The 15,660-nt window shown below is 43.0% G+C and overlaps 1 protein-coding gene across 1 annotated transcript in view; it reads left to right on the plus strand.

The window, feature by feature from the left end:
• cacna2d1a (calcium channel, voltage-dependent, alpha 2/delta subunit 1a) overlaps positions 1-15,023 on the plus strand; it is an 86,351-nt gene extending 71,328 nt beyond the window's left edge. Inside the window, exons 34-40 of the mRNA XM_035148136.2 lie at positions 1,086-1,235; positions 2,328-2,380; positions 2,846-2,901; positions 4,428-4,554; positions 5,307-5,419; positions 6,205-6,287; positions 9,302-15,023. Of these exons, the coding sequence (XP_035004027.1) occupies positions 1,086-1,235; positions 2,328-2,380; positions 2,846-2,901; positions 4,428-4,554; positions 5,307-5,419; positions 6,205-6,287; positions 9,302-9,424 (705 nt within the window). The 3' untranslated portion in view covers positions 9,425-15,023. The remainder of the gene's footprint in view (positions 1-1,085; positions 1,236-2,327; positions 2,381-2,845; positions 2,902-4,427; positions 4,555-5,306; positions 5,420-6,204; positions 6,288-9,301) is intronic.
• Positions 15,024-15,660: the final 637 nt, after the last annotated feature.

Below are 15,660 nucleotides of genomic sequence, written 5' to 3' on the forward strand. Positions count from 1 at the left end.
TGGCTTGTTAACAGTGACCTTACAAAGTGGAAGGAAAGGGATAGTTTGCATTTCCACACACACACACAGTTGTACATGTTCATCTTCTGCACACACACAGACACACACACATAGATGAATATTTTACATGATCCCTCCTGGATAGAAAAATACTTAAACGCTCCCATGCACACGGTCATGTCACACCACGGAGATGGCGAGACAAACTACTTCCTCGAGGCTGAAATTTATAGTTGCCTGGCGGACTGTGTTAATCAGATTAAAGTGAAGTCCATCATCCTGCTTTGAGGTAGAGTTACTCCGGGTGTGTGTGTAGGAAACACCTTCGGCACATATTTACACATTCTTCACTGTTTTACATAGATTTAACCATCGCAGGACAGGAGTATATGAATGTTTAAGCGCTCTAAACGAGGAAATCTTCCGTCAGTGGTGTATACATTTATAAGATTTTTCCATTATTTCTCAGTGGAACCTTGTTACTGAGACCATTTCCCTGTGAAGTTGTTGTGAGGCCATCTGGGATTATCTGTGTCGAGTTCCTGTAGAACGCAAATGAAGATGGACGACGCATCTCCACTTCCCAAGCCAAAAGCCAGAGTCTGCACAGGAGGGGATCCGGGGGGGGGGTGGAGCCGCGGTGTCCAGGTCCCACTGTTACACTCGCTCGACCAATCTCGAGTCAAGTCTCAGCTGTCAATCATGATGTTTCACCTCATGTTTATAGTATCAAGTAACTAATGAACACTTGGAACATACGTAGGTGGGATAAGAGCTACCTGAAACTTATTTGTCTTTTTGAATTGGTCCATGTCCCACCCACTAACATGGAGGAGACGAGATTTCCGTACACTGCAGACAGCCAGGTCACCTTACATCTAACCATTTTTAGATGCTTGCGAATGCTTGTCATTGCAAATGGAAAGTTAAGCAGATGATGCTGATTTGGGAAGAAGCAGATGGGGGGGATCAAGCACTCAAATGGTCTATAAGCAGTTTAACGCATGTTTACAAACACATTCTGAATGTGGCGTCACCAAAAAAGCAGTTTTTACTTATGTCTCCACTCCTCCTCCATCCATTAGATCGGACGTTTCTTTGGCGTGATCGACCCCGTCCTCATGAGGAGCCTGAACGACTCCCTGTTCACCTACAAGCAGACCTACGACTACCAGTCGCTCTGTGACCCCAAGAAGGAGAGCAAGGCGGCTGCAGGCCTGCGATCAGTCTACGTGGTGAGTTACATAAGCCAGAGATCATGCACACACACACACACACACACAACCTACCACACACACACTTTGTCATCCACATGTGCACACCTACACTTACATGTCCACACATTTTCATATCCATACATACATCTACTCATTTCCCTGCATGAGCATACAGACAGATGCGAGTACACATGCAGACATTTCTTTTTTTAAACTTACGACACACACACATGCACACACACACACACACACACCATCAGTCACCAGGGAACCATAAATCTGCACAGAGCAGATGAGACGGGTAGCAGAGGGTATGGTGAACGCGTTAGAGTGGGAGTTGCAGCAACAGTAACAGGATTAGGTGGTCTGGCGTGCTCGGCTAAGTGATGTAGAGAAAGGGGGCACTGTTCTTCATCACTTACAAAACGCCCAGCTCACGGTGAAGTGATGCAAATTGTCCGCAGACATCACTCTAACGCCGCCTCAGATCCTCAAAGGTTTAACATTACCGGTAGCGTTAGATGGAGCGGATACCAGCGAAAGAGACTCATGTTCTTAATGAACAACGCAAAACGGCCCCGGTCGCCGATAGACAAACTGAACCACGTGTGTGCGACATGCCTGAGTTGCCCAGGTGAGATGAAAGATGCAGCTTCTGATCAAAGCCGCTGTCAACAGGCAAGCGTGGCCTCCAACACAGGGAGTTAAATCTCCCTGATGACTCGACACGGCATCGACGGAGGAGAAAGGACGCAGCCGTGATTCAACAAAACAAGGCCCTCGCATGCTAAGCATAATCAGAGCAGCATGTCGGGCCTTTTATTTGAGCCGTGTGCTACTTTGTTTTCTCACTGGCCCCTTGTTTACGAACATACGCTCACATCTGTGGAGGAGGCTTGTGTTCGAACTTCCTCTCCGAATTGGAGGAAAAATCGAATCTCTGGCTGGAGCCGTCGGTTCTCCGCGAATCGGCTCGACTGCAGCCACTGTAAACACAAGCAGGATGTTCTGATTGGTACGACCAGCTTAAAGTGATTTGCTCCATGATTCATTACGTAGATAATCTTATCCCGCTATGATATTAATTTTCATCTTGTTTGTCCCCATCAGCCCACAATCGCAGATATTTTGAGTTTGGGGTGGTGGGCGACAGCTGCAGCCTGGTGAGTCTCTTGTTTTTTTATTGACCTTTTACCAATGTGGTTGTCATTAGTGTCATCCCATTTTTTGGTCAAATGATTAATAACAAAATGACACAGTATAAAGATCCTTAACCTCACATGCTAATGGGAAGCAGGCAAGGATTTCTTCCTCTAAACTGGATGTATAGCATCTGTTTAATAGCTGAAATGTTCCCAAGACAGTCAGCATTCCTCAAAATCTTCTCTTGATTTATTCTCCGTCTCAGTGTCCTGATGTCGTTAACAGCTTGTTTTACAAAATATCCAATGAATATGAATTTTAATCGAATTCAAATCTTTCAATAAAAAAAACTAATTGGTTTAAGGTCAGCAGCGTGTTTGTTGTGATGCGATTCACATTAGCTTTGACCCAGATGTTTTATTGTAAACGATGCTTCAGCGAATCAGGAAATCATCTTTGAGATATATATTTGTTTTGCCTCTTAGGTCGATACTGCAGCAGATACTGGTCAGCGTCACATTCCCCAACTTCCTGGATGCAGGTGAGCTCCCATCAGATTGAAGCCAGTGAAAATACCAGCACTGTGAGCGTGTGATTAAGTTTTCTGCAACATTAGGAAATCTGCCTCTGGGCATCGTCAGGATGGAAACGATCTGGTAACAGTTTTTAGTTTGATCAGGCCTAAAACACATTATTGGGTAATTATGTTTTATTCTGGTGCAATAGCTCACCACACACCAAGACTAACAACATCGTGTTTATGAACCGTTCGTCACTCAGCAGTTGATCTCTCAACAGCCCATTACTCATCCATCTTCAGATCTTCAGCTGTGTGCAAGTTGTAGCACATACGCCACAGGGTCGTGTTTGTGGGTGGTATCTCTGTGCGAATACAAATTAGGCTTTTAGAAAACACAGATAACCATCTGATTAAACCCAGGACAAAATGGCAGGTCTCTCTGTTTTTACAGTTTTGTGTTTCGCGATGACGTCAATGGTTGTTTTAAAATCCAAAAAGATCTCAAAACCCAGAAAAACACTTGAACCCAGAACTGCCTGCGAGGCTGGATACCACCAAGCATAAGTGAGGAAATTGTAATTTGAGTGAAAGGACTCTTCAGGTGGAAGATCCCGGCTCTGCGTGTCTGCTGGTTTGTTCATCAGCTCCTTCTTTTGTTTGTCAATGTCCACTGAATTGTGAATTTGTGCAGCTGCAAAGGTTATGGGTACATGATTTTTAAGCACCACGGAATCCCAAGAGCCCACGAAATGTAAATCCAACATGTTTTTGTGCATCTGGATGTGGAGTAGTTTTCTGACAGGCAGCTTTAGTTTATTGGGCATTAACATTTTGGTAGCAGAGTTAATTTCTTGTTGTATTAACTGCGGCAGCAGATGTACGAAAAGATGCAGGAAAGGCAAAGCCAAGCTTCCTTTCTGTTTCCTGTCTTTTTAGCATCTTTCAGCTTTTTTTAAAATTTATTTGGGTTTTATGGTCCACAAGGTTACTCTTTGGATCTCTCACAGAAAAGCAACTGCACTTCTTGCATAGAATTAAGGTAAATATTCACAAATCTGCCCCAGGAGTTGGAGCTAAAAGAACAAATAATAATGGACTTAAATTAGTCAAAAACACCTCTACAGATAGTGTTGCTCTATGTCTGTTGGATAATTGTTTCCTATCATGTTAACTATATCATCTTTACTTAGATATAATATATTTATATTATGTTATAGCTTGTTGTGTTGAACCCAAATGTCTAAGTTGATAGTTTTACTCAAGTCAAACATTTTCCACCATATCTCTCTCACCAGAAACTATCAATGTTAAACTTTAAAGTTTAATGAGTTCTGTGTCAGACATGTACTGCATATACACAGTATATGTCTATACTTAAAGGTATTTATTACCACTGTCTTTTAGACTTCATGATTTTAGGACTTGCCTGATTTATTCTCTGCCTTGTGAAGCACTTTGTGTCTGGATTGTGAAAAGTGCTCTATACAAATTGATAGTTTTCATTGTTATTTATGTATAAAGTGTATTTCCTGTTGAAATCTCTCCAGCTGAATTGGATGATGACGTGTCAGATGCCATGCTGAAGGAGGTCTGCATCACCAAGCAAACCCAGTTTTACTTTTTGAACAACAACGTGTCTTTCCGAGGCACAGTGGACTGTGAGAACTGCTCCAGGTAAGAGCTTCACACTCGCTCCACACACACAGTTGAGTATCGTGGTGCATTTGCATCCATGAGACACCAATTAAGTCCCCAGAGGTGACGCTCAGAGAGGGCTGTAAAACCTCTCATGCCACAGAGGTGAAGTCACGTCACCAGTGGGGACCACCGTCTGGGCACGGTCATGTGTGTTACTGTGAACTTGTGTGTGTGTGTGCGTTTTAAGGCCCCCTCGTGCCAGCTAATAGAGTGCCTGCCGGCATGCCGTGTGCCGTTCCTGTGCATTAGCTGCGCACACTTTTTCCCCTGTTTTACGACCACCATAAAAAAGCAGAGAAAATCATTTGTGCACCAGCGACATGTGGGTTTCAGTACAGGTCCTGGACGACAGTGGGTTGGCACAGCAGGTTTGTGTCCCCTAAGGAATAAAAGCAGTTAGGCAACTTGATTTAGCGATTCCACGGTGTTTTTCTCATTGTGTTTGCAGTTTTAGGGTTGTGTTAAAGATGAAAGCTTTTCTGCTGCGTTACTTAGTCATGTATGGTAAATAATTACTCTCTACTTCAGCAGCTCTTCATCCAAAAAAAAATGCATAACCGTAACGGAGGGAAATCAGTGTCTTCCTTTCATTGCTCTGGATAAATATTCAACTCTCTGCATCTCCTGTGAGAATGATTCATTGAAATTGTATCTCCATCTTTCCTGGAGTCGGGCCCATGTGTCAACAACCGCTCATGTGTCTCCTGTGTGCGTCTGCTCCTCTCCAGGCTCTATCACGCTGAAAAGCTGCCCAAGACTAACCTGGTCTTTATCATCGCTGATGCGAAACTCACCTGCTCGTCCTGTGACGCCACCCTGATGAAACAGGATGAGGAGCCGTGTATCCTTTTACCTAACACAGCTATCGTCTGGCAGGGAACATGTGCATTGGGTTCAGGGGGACAGATGTTTAAGATGTTGCTGTCGTTTGACGAGATAAACATGGACAGATGCTGATCGTGACATGTCGCTATCAGCTGATTTCCTTACCGTCGACTGTCGAGAGGAAACTTGCAGTAGGACGGCAGAATGTTGTTTCTCCGGGCGTCTAGTTCTCCATCATCTGTAATTCTCACTACTTATCATTCGCCTCATCTGCGAAAACCTACAGACTTGATAACGTGCGAGAATAAACAAGTGACAAATAAAGTACGCAATGATCATTTCCACTGTAATTGACGTCAAACATTTGGCCCGGGATCCAGATGTGCCTGCGATGTGTTTCTCCGTGTCTGTATTGCAGATGGCAGTGTGGGATAATTCTGCCGAATAGCTTACAAACAAATCTGTGATCTTCTCCCCGGCTCACAGGGCTGCGGTCAATTATAGACGAAGCCTGGAGGAAAACACAGTGCTTGAAAGCGCCTGCCACATCATTGAGATATTGAGCAATGTGCTCAAACTCCGAGAGGAGACAACCTGGTTCGGGTTGTAAAAGTCACGCTGCAATTAAACCGAATCTGCTTGATTTGGACAGTCATGAAATGCATCCCAGGGATTTTCCTCAGTTATCAAAATCCCAAGTGTAATTATTTTTACCGGGTGGTAATCAGAGCTAAGTGTTTGTTGCCGCTGTGATTAATCACTCTGTCACAAACTGTCATGTTCCTGACGTCACTCGTCCAGCTGAAGGTCCCGATCCCTGTGAGCTGGCTCAGAGTCCCCGGTACAGGAAAGGGCCTGCAGTCTGTTTTGATAACAACGAACACGTAAGTTGCTTTGGTCAGACCTTCACTGTTTTGAGTAAAATCATTTGAACTGTGTTGCTAAGGGGTGCTCTGTGTAGGTTTTTCAAAAATGGTTTAATTACGCCAAGCGGCTGAGCAGTGAGGTTTTGCAAAAGAAAAATCCAGCCTGAAATATAGAAGCCTTTCAAATTAAAGTGTGTGCCCCGAGGCGACAGTGTGGGATTCACTGCTAACACCATTTCAGTCTATGCCAAGGACAATGTAGGCAGTTTGCAGGACTAAGCCTCAGTTTTTGGTATTTATAGCACTAACAGAAATCCTACTACTTAAAATCATCTGTAAATCTGAATCCGGGGTTTTAATTTTTAATACTCAGGGGAAGGCCTGTCCAATAAAGAACAAACAAATCATAAACTAGAATGGCACCAACTAGAGCCTAACCTCCGCCCAAGGGTTCTAACTCACAATCTTTAAAATTCCTGGATCCGCTCCTTTGTCCAGAGTTGAATGGGTTCTTTCTTGGGTCGTGTCCCATTCTTCCACCCAGTTTTTATAGAAATACGACATGTCGTTTCTGCGAAATTCTGCTGACTAACCGACAAACAGACAACAGAACCTGTCGGAGATTAAAGCCTTCCCCCCGGTCATGCCTGTCTGTGGGACATTATTTCCATGTGTGTTATTTATGATGATATAACTTGATCAATTTGGACATTGCAAACATGGACAAATGAAAATTGCGACCACAAGGATTTCATTCCGATTTGAAAAAAAACAACCTATGATCTCCCTGATCAGAGCCCCGAATCCATTCTCTATTCTCTGATATGAAGCAATATACTAGTGAAGAAGTCCGACCCATCGCACCTTTCCATCTCTAATATCTTTACATGGTGCATGTCGTTTCTCCTCTTTTATTTTGCTGTGTTTGTGCAGATTTCCCACGCAAAGACAAACAGTTGGTTGTTACCCTCCTCGTGAATAACTAAGCTAAACAAACATTTTTAAGAGCCGCACAGAATCTCTGCGTGTGAAACCTCTGTACTTGACTGCCCTGTTTGTTTTCACTAAAGTCTTCTTCCAATGTCAGACTGTGTCGGTCTTATCAAGTAACTCTTCTGCCTGCACTGTCTTGCTCACTCACATGCACACACTCATAAACACAAACACACCCCCACACTAATTCTTAACTCTTCTGTCACACGCTTTTCTTTGAAGTGAATCCATCTGTCTTCGTACGACTATTTGTCCACTTGAAGTATTTATTTCTGCCTTTTCTGCTCATGTTTGCTTTCTAACTTCTCGCTAATGATGTGGATCTTTTTTGCTGCATGATTCTCTTTTCTCTCTCTCTCTCTCTCTCTCTCTCTCTCTCTCTCTCTCTCTCTCTCTCTCTCTCTCGTTTCCCGCTCTGTGATTGGCTGTTGATGGTTAGGCTGAGGCCATGTGCCGAAGGAGCGCAGGCTCCCCATTGGTTTCCTCTCTGCTCATGTTACTGCTGCCACTGTTCATGTGCTGTCTCGGGTCAGTCCCATAACTCTAGCTCTTTCTCAGCTTGTTTTATTTTCAATCTAAAGCTGCTTTCAGACGTGCTCTGATGAACATTTGCCTGAACTTTTCCCGGAGGGGCTGTATGTGAAAATCCAAGTCGGGTGCTCCAGCCGTAATCCAGAACTTTTTCTGCCAGCCCCCAAGCAAAATGTCCAAGTGATCCCATGTGAGAACACAGCAGGAAAATGTCGGGAAAGCAAGTGGGCATATTTATGAGGTTTTTAAAACAAAAAACAAAAATAATTAGAACAACTCAGGATGAGAGAAAGCCGTACACGTGGAAGATGCCAAAGTAGATGTCGAAACAGAAAGACAACGAGATTCAAGTGCATCGGTTTCGATGTGCTGTGAACAAAAACACGATCGCCGCAGCTGAATTTATACGTCGTGTCCTTGCCACCTCTCGCCTGAATGTTCCAGACATTTTCCAGACAATCTCCTGTTGTGCTCACAAATTCCAAGAGCTACTGTCTGAAATCAGCTTGAAAATCTTTGATTGTAACCGTTGCTCTCCTTCCCCTGATATCCTCAACTTTCCTAACCTTATCTCCTCCTTTTATTTTTTCATCTCTACATTAATTTGACTCATTCACCTCATTTGATGTTGCGTGACTGCAGTTGTCCATGTTACCTGTCAGTCTCTGTCATGTTCTACCTCCATCTGTCTTCGCCTTCCCCAACTTACCTCCCGGCCTTTCAAGCTATGCTCTTTGTACCTTCACCCATCTATCACAATCCGTCTCAGGCAATTAACTCTGGTGTCTGTCTCTACTGACATCTGATTACTGATGTATCCAGGCACTAGCTACATAAGACTCTTCACTTCTCGTTTGTATCTGGATTCATGCACCTTTTAACGGTTACTCAGTTAAACATCCCTCCTCTTCTACTAGACGATATCATATCAGTTTTGGTCATGCATAATTCTAGTAACGTAAAAAAATACATTTTGAAGCCTTGTGATATTTCCTCTTATACCCTGAGGCTCCAATAGACCAATTGCTAAGCCTCATTAGCAACGCTAGCAACGCCTGTCAAGCTTTCTCCTCTTGTACAACACACACAGTTTGTACTTGACAATTTTAAGAGTTGCAGATTTACTGTAATAGTTGAATTTGTCTTTGTTTTAGATACAGGAAGACAAAATTAGACTTGACTGCCGAAATGACGTTATTAGCATTGGCTAGCTACGAAAACCCTAAAAGAATTGTCTGTTTATTGATTTGAGCGTACTTGATTTAAATCCAAAATATGAATCTAATTTCAACATTCATGATATTCTACGAGAGAATAAGCTTTTAGGATGAGAAACGTGTAAACGTGACACAATACCGCAAAATGCTCAGGTTGCTGGTATGAAATGTAATTTAGCAAGCTACGGCTGTTTGGGCGAGGTATTTAAGAAATTACCATCATAAAACTGTTTTTTGTGTTGATTTTAACAAACAGTAACTTCACTTATTTGCCTCGCCGCTCGGCTCTAGGAGGCGGATCCAGACTGTGGCGGGGCATCCAGCCTGAGTCCCCCGCTTTGGCTGATGGCGTCTCTTCAGCTGGTACTGCTCTGGGTTCTGACCGGATCCAGAAACCACGCTGTCCCGTCATGACCTCTGAACGACCTCATCGCACCCTCTATCTCCCCCCCTTCAACTCTCCAACATGGCAACCAGCATGCGACGCTGCCACTGAAACGATGAACGCCCGATGAGAAGTAACTAACAAGCAAAAACCCGTGAGCCCTCACATTCTTCCGGTTTCAGGGGTTTCTCAGTGATTTCACCAGGTCCGAGGGTGCGAGCGACGAAAGAAATGTGTATCAGATGATCGGTTCGAACTATAAGAAAGACCTTGACCTGCGGATATCCTTCATCCCTTCAGTTGTCCCCCAGGGGAGATTAGAGGAATCCAGAGATTCATTTTGATTGGCGACTTCCGAACTTTCTCTGACTTGATGTCACTGATGACGGAGATTGGACTGCCTTACAGTATCAGAGGGAGTGAAATCCCAGTGGAAGGGACTTGCTGTTTAATCGATGAAGTTGAGCAGTTTTATTCACCACTGCCAGAATCAGTGCTGCCCTTTTGTGAGCGTACAATTTATTTAGAATCGATTTGCAGTGGGTAGTTATTAGGTTTTTATTGTTTTGTGGTTTCCAATTTGGCTACGATTGCAGTACGAGATGCCAAATTTTTACATCAAGAGTTCTTGCTCTTCCGTTGGGTTGCCGATAATATAATGTCGTCTCTGTCTGATTTTCAAATAGCAACACCCATGTTCACGATGTCCCTGAGGCCTTCGCCTGCTGTTCTTTCATGTAGATACTGTATTTGCAGTGTGGAAATCATCTTCATTGTTATGTTTTATGCACAGAAACAACCCGTCAACTGCCACAGAGCTCCTGCTTCTGAGTGTATGGATTCGATTATTTAATTTTTTTTTTACAGCTGAACACCTAAACGTCGATCAGGAGTTGTAACTGTCTGTGGATTTTTCCTCCTCGGTGTCGGATCGCTCCGGTGAAAACCTTGTTGCCATAGCGCGCATTAACCAATCAGGATGAGCCTGGCTGGTGTCAGTGGACAGAATCTCTAGTGCCATGTGGACTGCGTGACTCAGACTAACCCTTTAGCTACTAAATGGAGAGAAGTGTAGTATTTTTATTTATTTCACTATTTATTTTATTTGAATGAAGCATTGAGACAGCATGCTACCATTTGTTTTATCGCCACCACGAAAGAAAAAAGAATGAACGGTGATAGAGGAGTTTGTACTTGACCTTTTGTTCAACAGAAAAACAGGAAATCCGTACGTTTGTATTCACTGCTGTCACTTTTAAATTAAATGACTACTATCTGCACTGCAATTCAAAGTGCAGCTGTTATTTGTCTTTACAGTTGGGTCGTCTGGCTGAAGATCAGCCTCCATCTCTGTGTAGCAGTGAGATTCCCTCTTGCAGTTTGTCATCCTGTTGGCACCAAGTGGAAATCACTATGCACCTGCATTCATGCCTATGATCCTTTCTATTGCTTTTAAATGTACGTTCAATCCACTTCATTTTGTGTGTCTTTTTACATACAACATACCTAATTTAAGCAACACAATTTTCATATGATTTACCGCAGATTGTTTTAGTTTAACAGTTGGAATAATTTAAACTAGAATGACACTCAGGAGAGTCCAACAGTCCCCTTGAATTCAATCAGGCCTTGAAGCCAAACACCAACGTAACAGTGCACCAAATTTAACACACTCATAGAGATCAGTGCCCAAAATATCCAAGTTTTCTCACAGAGTTGGGAAATCAGTGTTGATGTCAAAATATTTGAGCGTGAGAAGAATGAAATACATACTTGTCCGGATTCACGCCAAAATTGTACAGGTTCTTGGCTCATGTCCCGTCCTTCCAACACATTCGTTGTGTAACTTGCACGATTGTGAAAATCTAAAAAAAATACACCACCTCTCTGGTTTTAACAGAGGTGTACCCCAACAGTAGATGACCCCAACAGTACATTTTGCCACAAGGATGCACACACAGACTCACAAGGTGAAACAAAACCCCAGAAAGATATTGAAAAAGCACTTATCAGCCAAACGACTGCAGCAGACAGCAAATCTGCAACAGGTTACACAGGACCAACACTGGGCTCTGGAAGCAGTTAAATATCGTGTGCTTCACTAAAAACGTCAGTAAAGATAAAGCAAAAGAAATTAATTCATTTCATAACGAACATAGAAATCCATTGTATTTGGATTTGTTCAGGGTGAGAAAAACACATCAATTCAACAGGAAATATTGTGAAGGGAAGAACAGTTGAAAGCTGTGGTTACAAACAAGCTTTAAATCCCTGAAATAAAACTGTCACTTTTATTTAGGCCAGCTGCATTTGGTGGTTTGTTTGGTCGCTGTTGACAAGTAATTCCACAATTTTTAACATCCTGCTGTGTCAGTCGGTTCACGAGAAGATCTGACAATCACAGGTTTTCATGAATGCCTCATTAGTTGAGAATGCATGCAGACACCTGCCAGAAGAGAAACAACTATGTTTCTGTTGAGTGATATCAGTTAGTTGAAGGATTCGCTCCGTGTTTGCCCCTAAATTCCCCAGATAGCGCCTCAGCTCACTGTCAAAAAAACAAGGTTTCATTTTTGGGGGAGACGCTGTGTACATAACACCACTAAAACCAAACTGGGATCTTTTAGAAGTGCAAAATTCGGCAGTCGACACGTGTTTGCAGGAAACCACTAATTCTGTGGGAAAGTGTGCACCACATAACCACTCTCACTTTTATTTTTTTAATTTCACGTATTCCTCCAGGTCAGATTAGGGAATGCTCGCTTTGTCTTTTTTTGTCGCTTTGCTTCATCACCATCATTAAACCATCATCATCATCATCATCATAACTTTCCAACTGGTCTGAGGTGAACATTTTACTTGCGATGTTTCCATCCATCTTTAACTATAACTTTACAACTAGAACAACGTGGTGAAACTTAACAATGCTATTTAACATTTACTAACACTCAAGAATATCAAGTGCCATATAGGACTCTTATTCTCTTGTGGAGAAACCTATTATTCTAATATAACATTTATGCAACGTTACCAAGGCAAGATGTACGTCTCATGAATTGTTTCCCTGTGATTGCATGGTTGTGGCTGACAGTTTGTTTTAGAAAAATATCCAGTGTGCTCCTGCTTCAGTGTGTAATGCTGGGAAGCATAATATCCTGGGTGTCCGGCATTTATTCACGATATGATAAGGTACGATCAGCTATTACTGCCTTTCTCTTGGGGGGACAGCATTTGGCTCCGCCCCGGTCTGATTCGATCTGGGAGAGGGAACCTGATTGGCCAGTGTCAGGTTTGAATGCACTATTCGTGATCTGATTGGTTCAAGTCACGCATGATTCACTGTGATTACGGGACCGTTCCAGTGACTGAGCAAGTTTTATCTATAGACTGTAAATAAAGATGGTCGCTTCTCCGATTCCTCCCAAATATGCGGGATGTGACTTCTGCTAATGGCTGATAGCTAATTACCACTAAACCTTCAAGTAAAATAAACACTGAACATACATAAGTGTGTAAAGTGCTGCCTAAAAGGATAATTTATCATTTACTTTGACTTTTCAGTTTCGTCCATCCCATCCTCTAACATGGAGGAGTAGAAATTTATGAGCTATACTGCAAACAGCCACCAGGGGACGATCAAGAGACTTTGATCTTCACATTCGGGGAGCTGTCATGCCATCCATCTTTATATGCAGTCTATGGTTTTATATCATTAACTACAAATCATGTATACTTTACACTTCCTTGTTGAAGTGTATAACTGCTAGCATAAACACGTTACCACTGTAATTGTGAGCATGCTGCACGCTAATATAAGCATTTAGCTCAGAGCTACAGCTACAGCTAGCAGCATTGTGGCTGAAAATCTGAATTGATTTGTTATCATTTGTTTTTGTCGAGTTTTATTGGTGTTGAAAGGCGACGCGGTGCAGAATAATCAAATCAATCTGCACTTGAATTGAATGCAATGTGGATCAATGCAGATCTGATGAAAAGTTTTAGAAATGACTTAAATGAGTGTAGGGTGGCATCTGCCTGAAACGCACAAAAAAGAAAAAGGACATCCAAAGATCGCAAAGTATCCATGAACTGTAGTTATTAAGCTATAACGTGTAAAAACTAGCTTGGTCCTTTTTAAACTCCACCTTCAAATGCTCCAGGTGGATTTCCTTTCAGAAATGCATAGAAAACACTGGAGGATGAACACGAGCTTCACAACCATCCAAATGTTCCATTCAACTCTTTAAGTGCTAAAATCAGATGCTGTCACCTCAGGAATAATATACTCTCAATGTGATATGAAGTCTTTTTGATTCTGTTGGTGCTCTCTGTATGGATCGTGTGGATTGGCCTTTTTATTTCTGGAATCTTGAGGATTGCTTAACGTGTGGTTTTGTGTGCGTGTGTGTGTGCGTGTGTGTGTGTGTGTGTGTGTCTGTTACCTTGCTGCCACTCTCTGGCAGACGGCTGGCGGATCGGTCAGGCAGGCTTTCCCTGTCTTCGGTTTTAAGGCAGGCTACTGATGGAGGCGTCCGCCAAGTCGTTCCTCACCAGACTCCGGCTACATCCACATGTTTTAGTTTTAAAAAGGCGTTTGAAAACTAAAACCACTTTGGCTCAAATTAGCGTTTTAGATCTGTAATCTCTGTCCATAACCAGCCCCTGAGTAACATGGAAGCCCAAATGAGAATACAGCAGTAAAATGTTCACAGCAAGCGGGCGTGTTAATAACGTGCAACGGACACAATAGTGAAAGAAAACAAATAAGTCAGGATGGAAGGGAGGTTCCATGCTCACTGAAGATGATGACAAGTTGAAAGACAATCGGATATGGGCCGACGCCGATGTGCTATAAACAAAAACCTGTGATTTCTGCAGTGGAATTTATGTGTCATATTCTGCCACATGCATTATCTACCCAGGTGCCACCCCTCGCCTGAAGGCTCCAGATGTGTTCCTGTTGTTGTGAACGCGTCTGACTCAGACAATCACCTGCTTCAGTCTTCCGGTGAGACAGGCCAACTCCTGACATTATCAAGAGTCTAAGAATTGCTTGAAACAAAATACTAAGGACGGGAAACATCGATGGTGAAATGTAAGAGCAGGGTTTTTCTTTTCTTGGACCGACGACAAAGTGGAACTGTAACCGAGCGTAAGCGTTGGAAACATTCTGTATTCACCGCTCGTAGTCGATTTGTGACTGATGAGAGTCAATCAGGAAATAAATGTGGGTGACTGCATCATCGTTTCAAAGTTCAACATCGACTAAAATGCAGCCCCGGGGCCAGCAGCGTTTTCCAAAGCGTTTAGAGAGTAATGGTGTAAACGCAGTGGAAGTGATACGTTTTAAAAGTAAAACATACTAGTGTGGATGTAGCCTCAGCGTCTGGTGAGAGACGGCTTGTAAGGCCTCGCTGTCAGTCTCCCTCGATTGTGCTTTAATATATTACACTTCTGTGGAACTCGATTCTCCAGAATCAGTCGTGTAAAAATTTGTACAAAAACTGATGTTGTTCTCTTCAAAAGGAAAAAAGGAACAATGTTTATAATCCTGGGGAGGGAGGGAAGATGTGTTTATTCATGTGCAAATAAGATGTAAAACTTCCGAATAAAAGTTTATGATTATTATCTGTTGCTTTGCGTTTAGAGTTCTGGCTGATGTCCTTTTCTTGCAAAAATATCAGGGAGTGTTTTTTCCCCCCCGCAGTGGATCGGATTTCTTTCACTAACTCCTGTCACATTGCCAGCACACATTTCCCATCCAAATGTGTGTGAGAATGAGAAGGAAGCACCCCGAGTCTGCTCTCCCTGTGTCTAGCCAGCATCAGAAAACTGACGTCCGGCCAAGATCAACAATGTCCAGGAGAAAAAAAAAAAACCCCACGGTGGCTCAGGTCCAGCCGCGTCTCTCCACAGCTTTGAATTTGGCTCAAGGACGCGTCCATTAACAACCACTCGCAATGTGCCTCTGGTCATAAATTTGCAGTAATTCCTGTTCTCCCTGTTGCCTGTTGATCAAATGGTAAGTGACTTTCTCGTTAGTGCCGTCCGCTTCACACTTGAACCTGAAACCAGCTGTGGTCAAATCCCGATTCTTAGAGCCACTATTCCTGTCTAACCCCCCAAAGACAAACTACTGGCTCATTTTACTCTTTATTATGGACGTTAAAACCGACCCTACCTCCGTATGGAACACTGCGCGCTGAAATCTGACATCCTTAGGGACAGGTGCTCGGGTACGTTTTTAAATGAGACCAATTACAGT

The sequence above is a fragment of the Hippoglossus stenolepis genome, chromosome 22 (assembly GCF_022539355.2).
Source record: "Hippoglossus stenolepis isolate QCI-W04-F060 chromosome 22, HSTE1.2, whole genome shotgun sequence".
NCBI lineage: Eukaryota > Metazoa > Chordata > Actinopteri > Pleuronectiformes > Pleuronectidae > Hippoglossus > Hippoglossus stenolepis.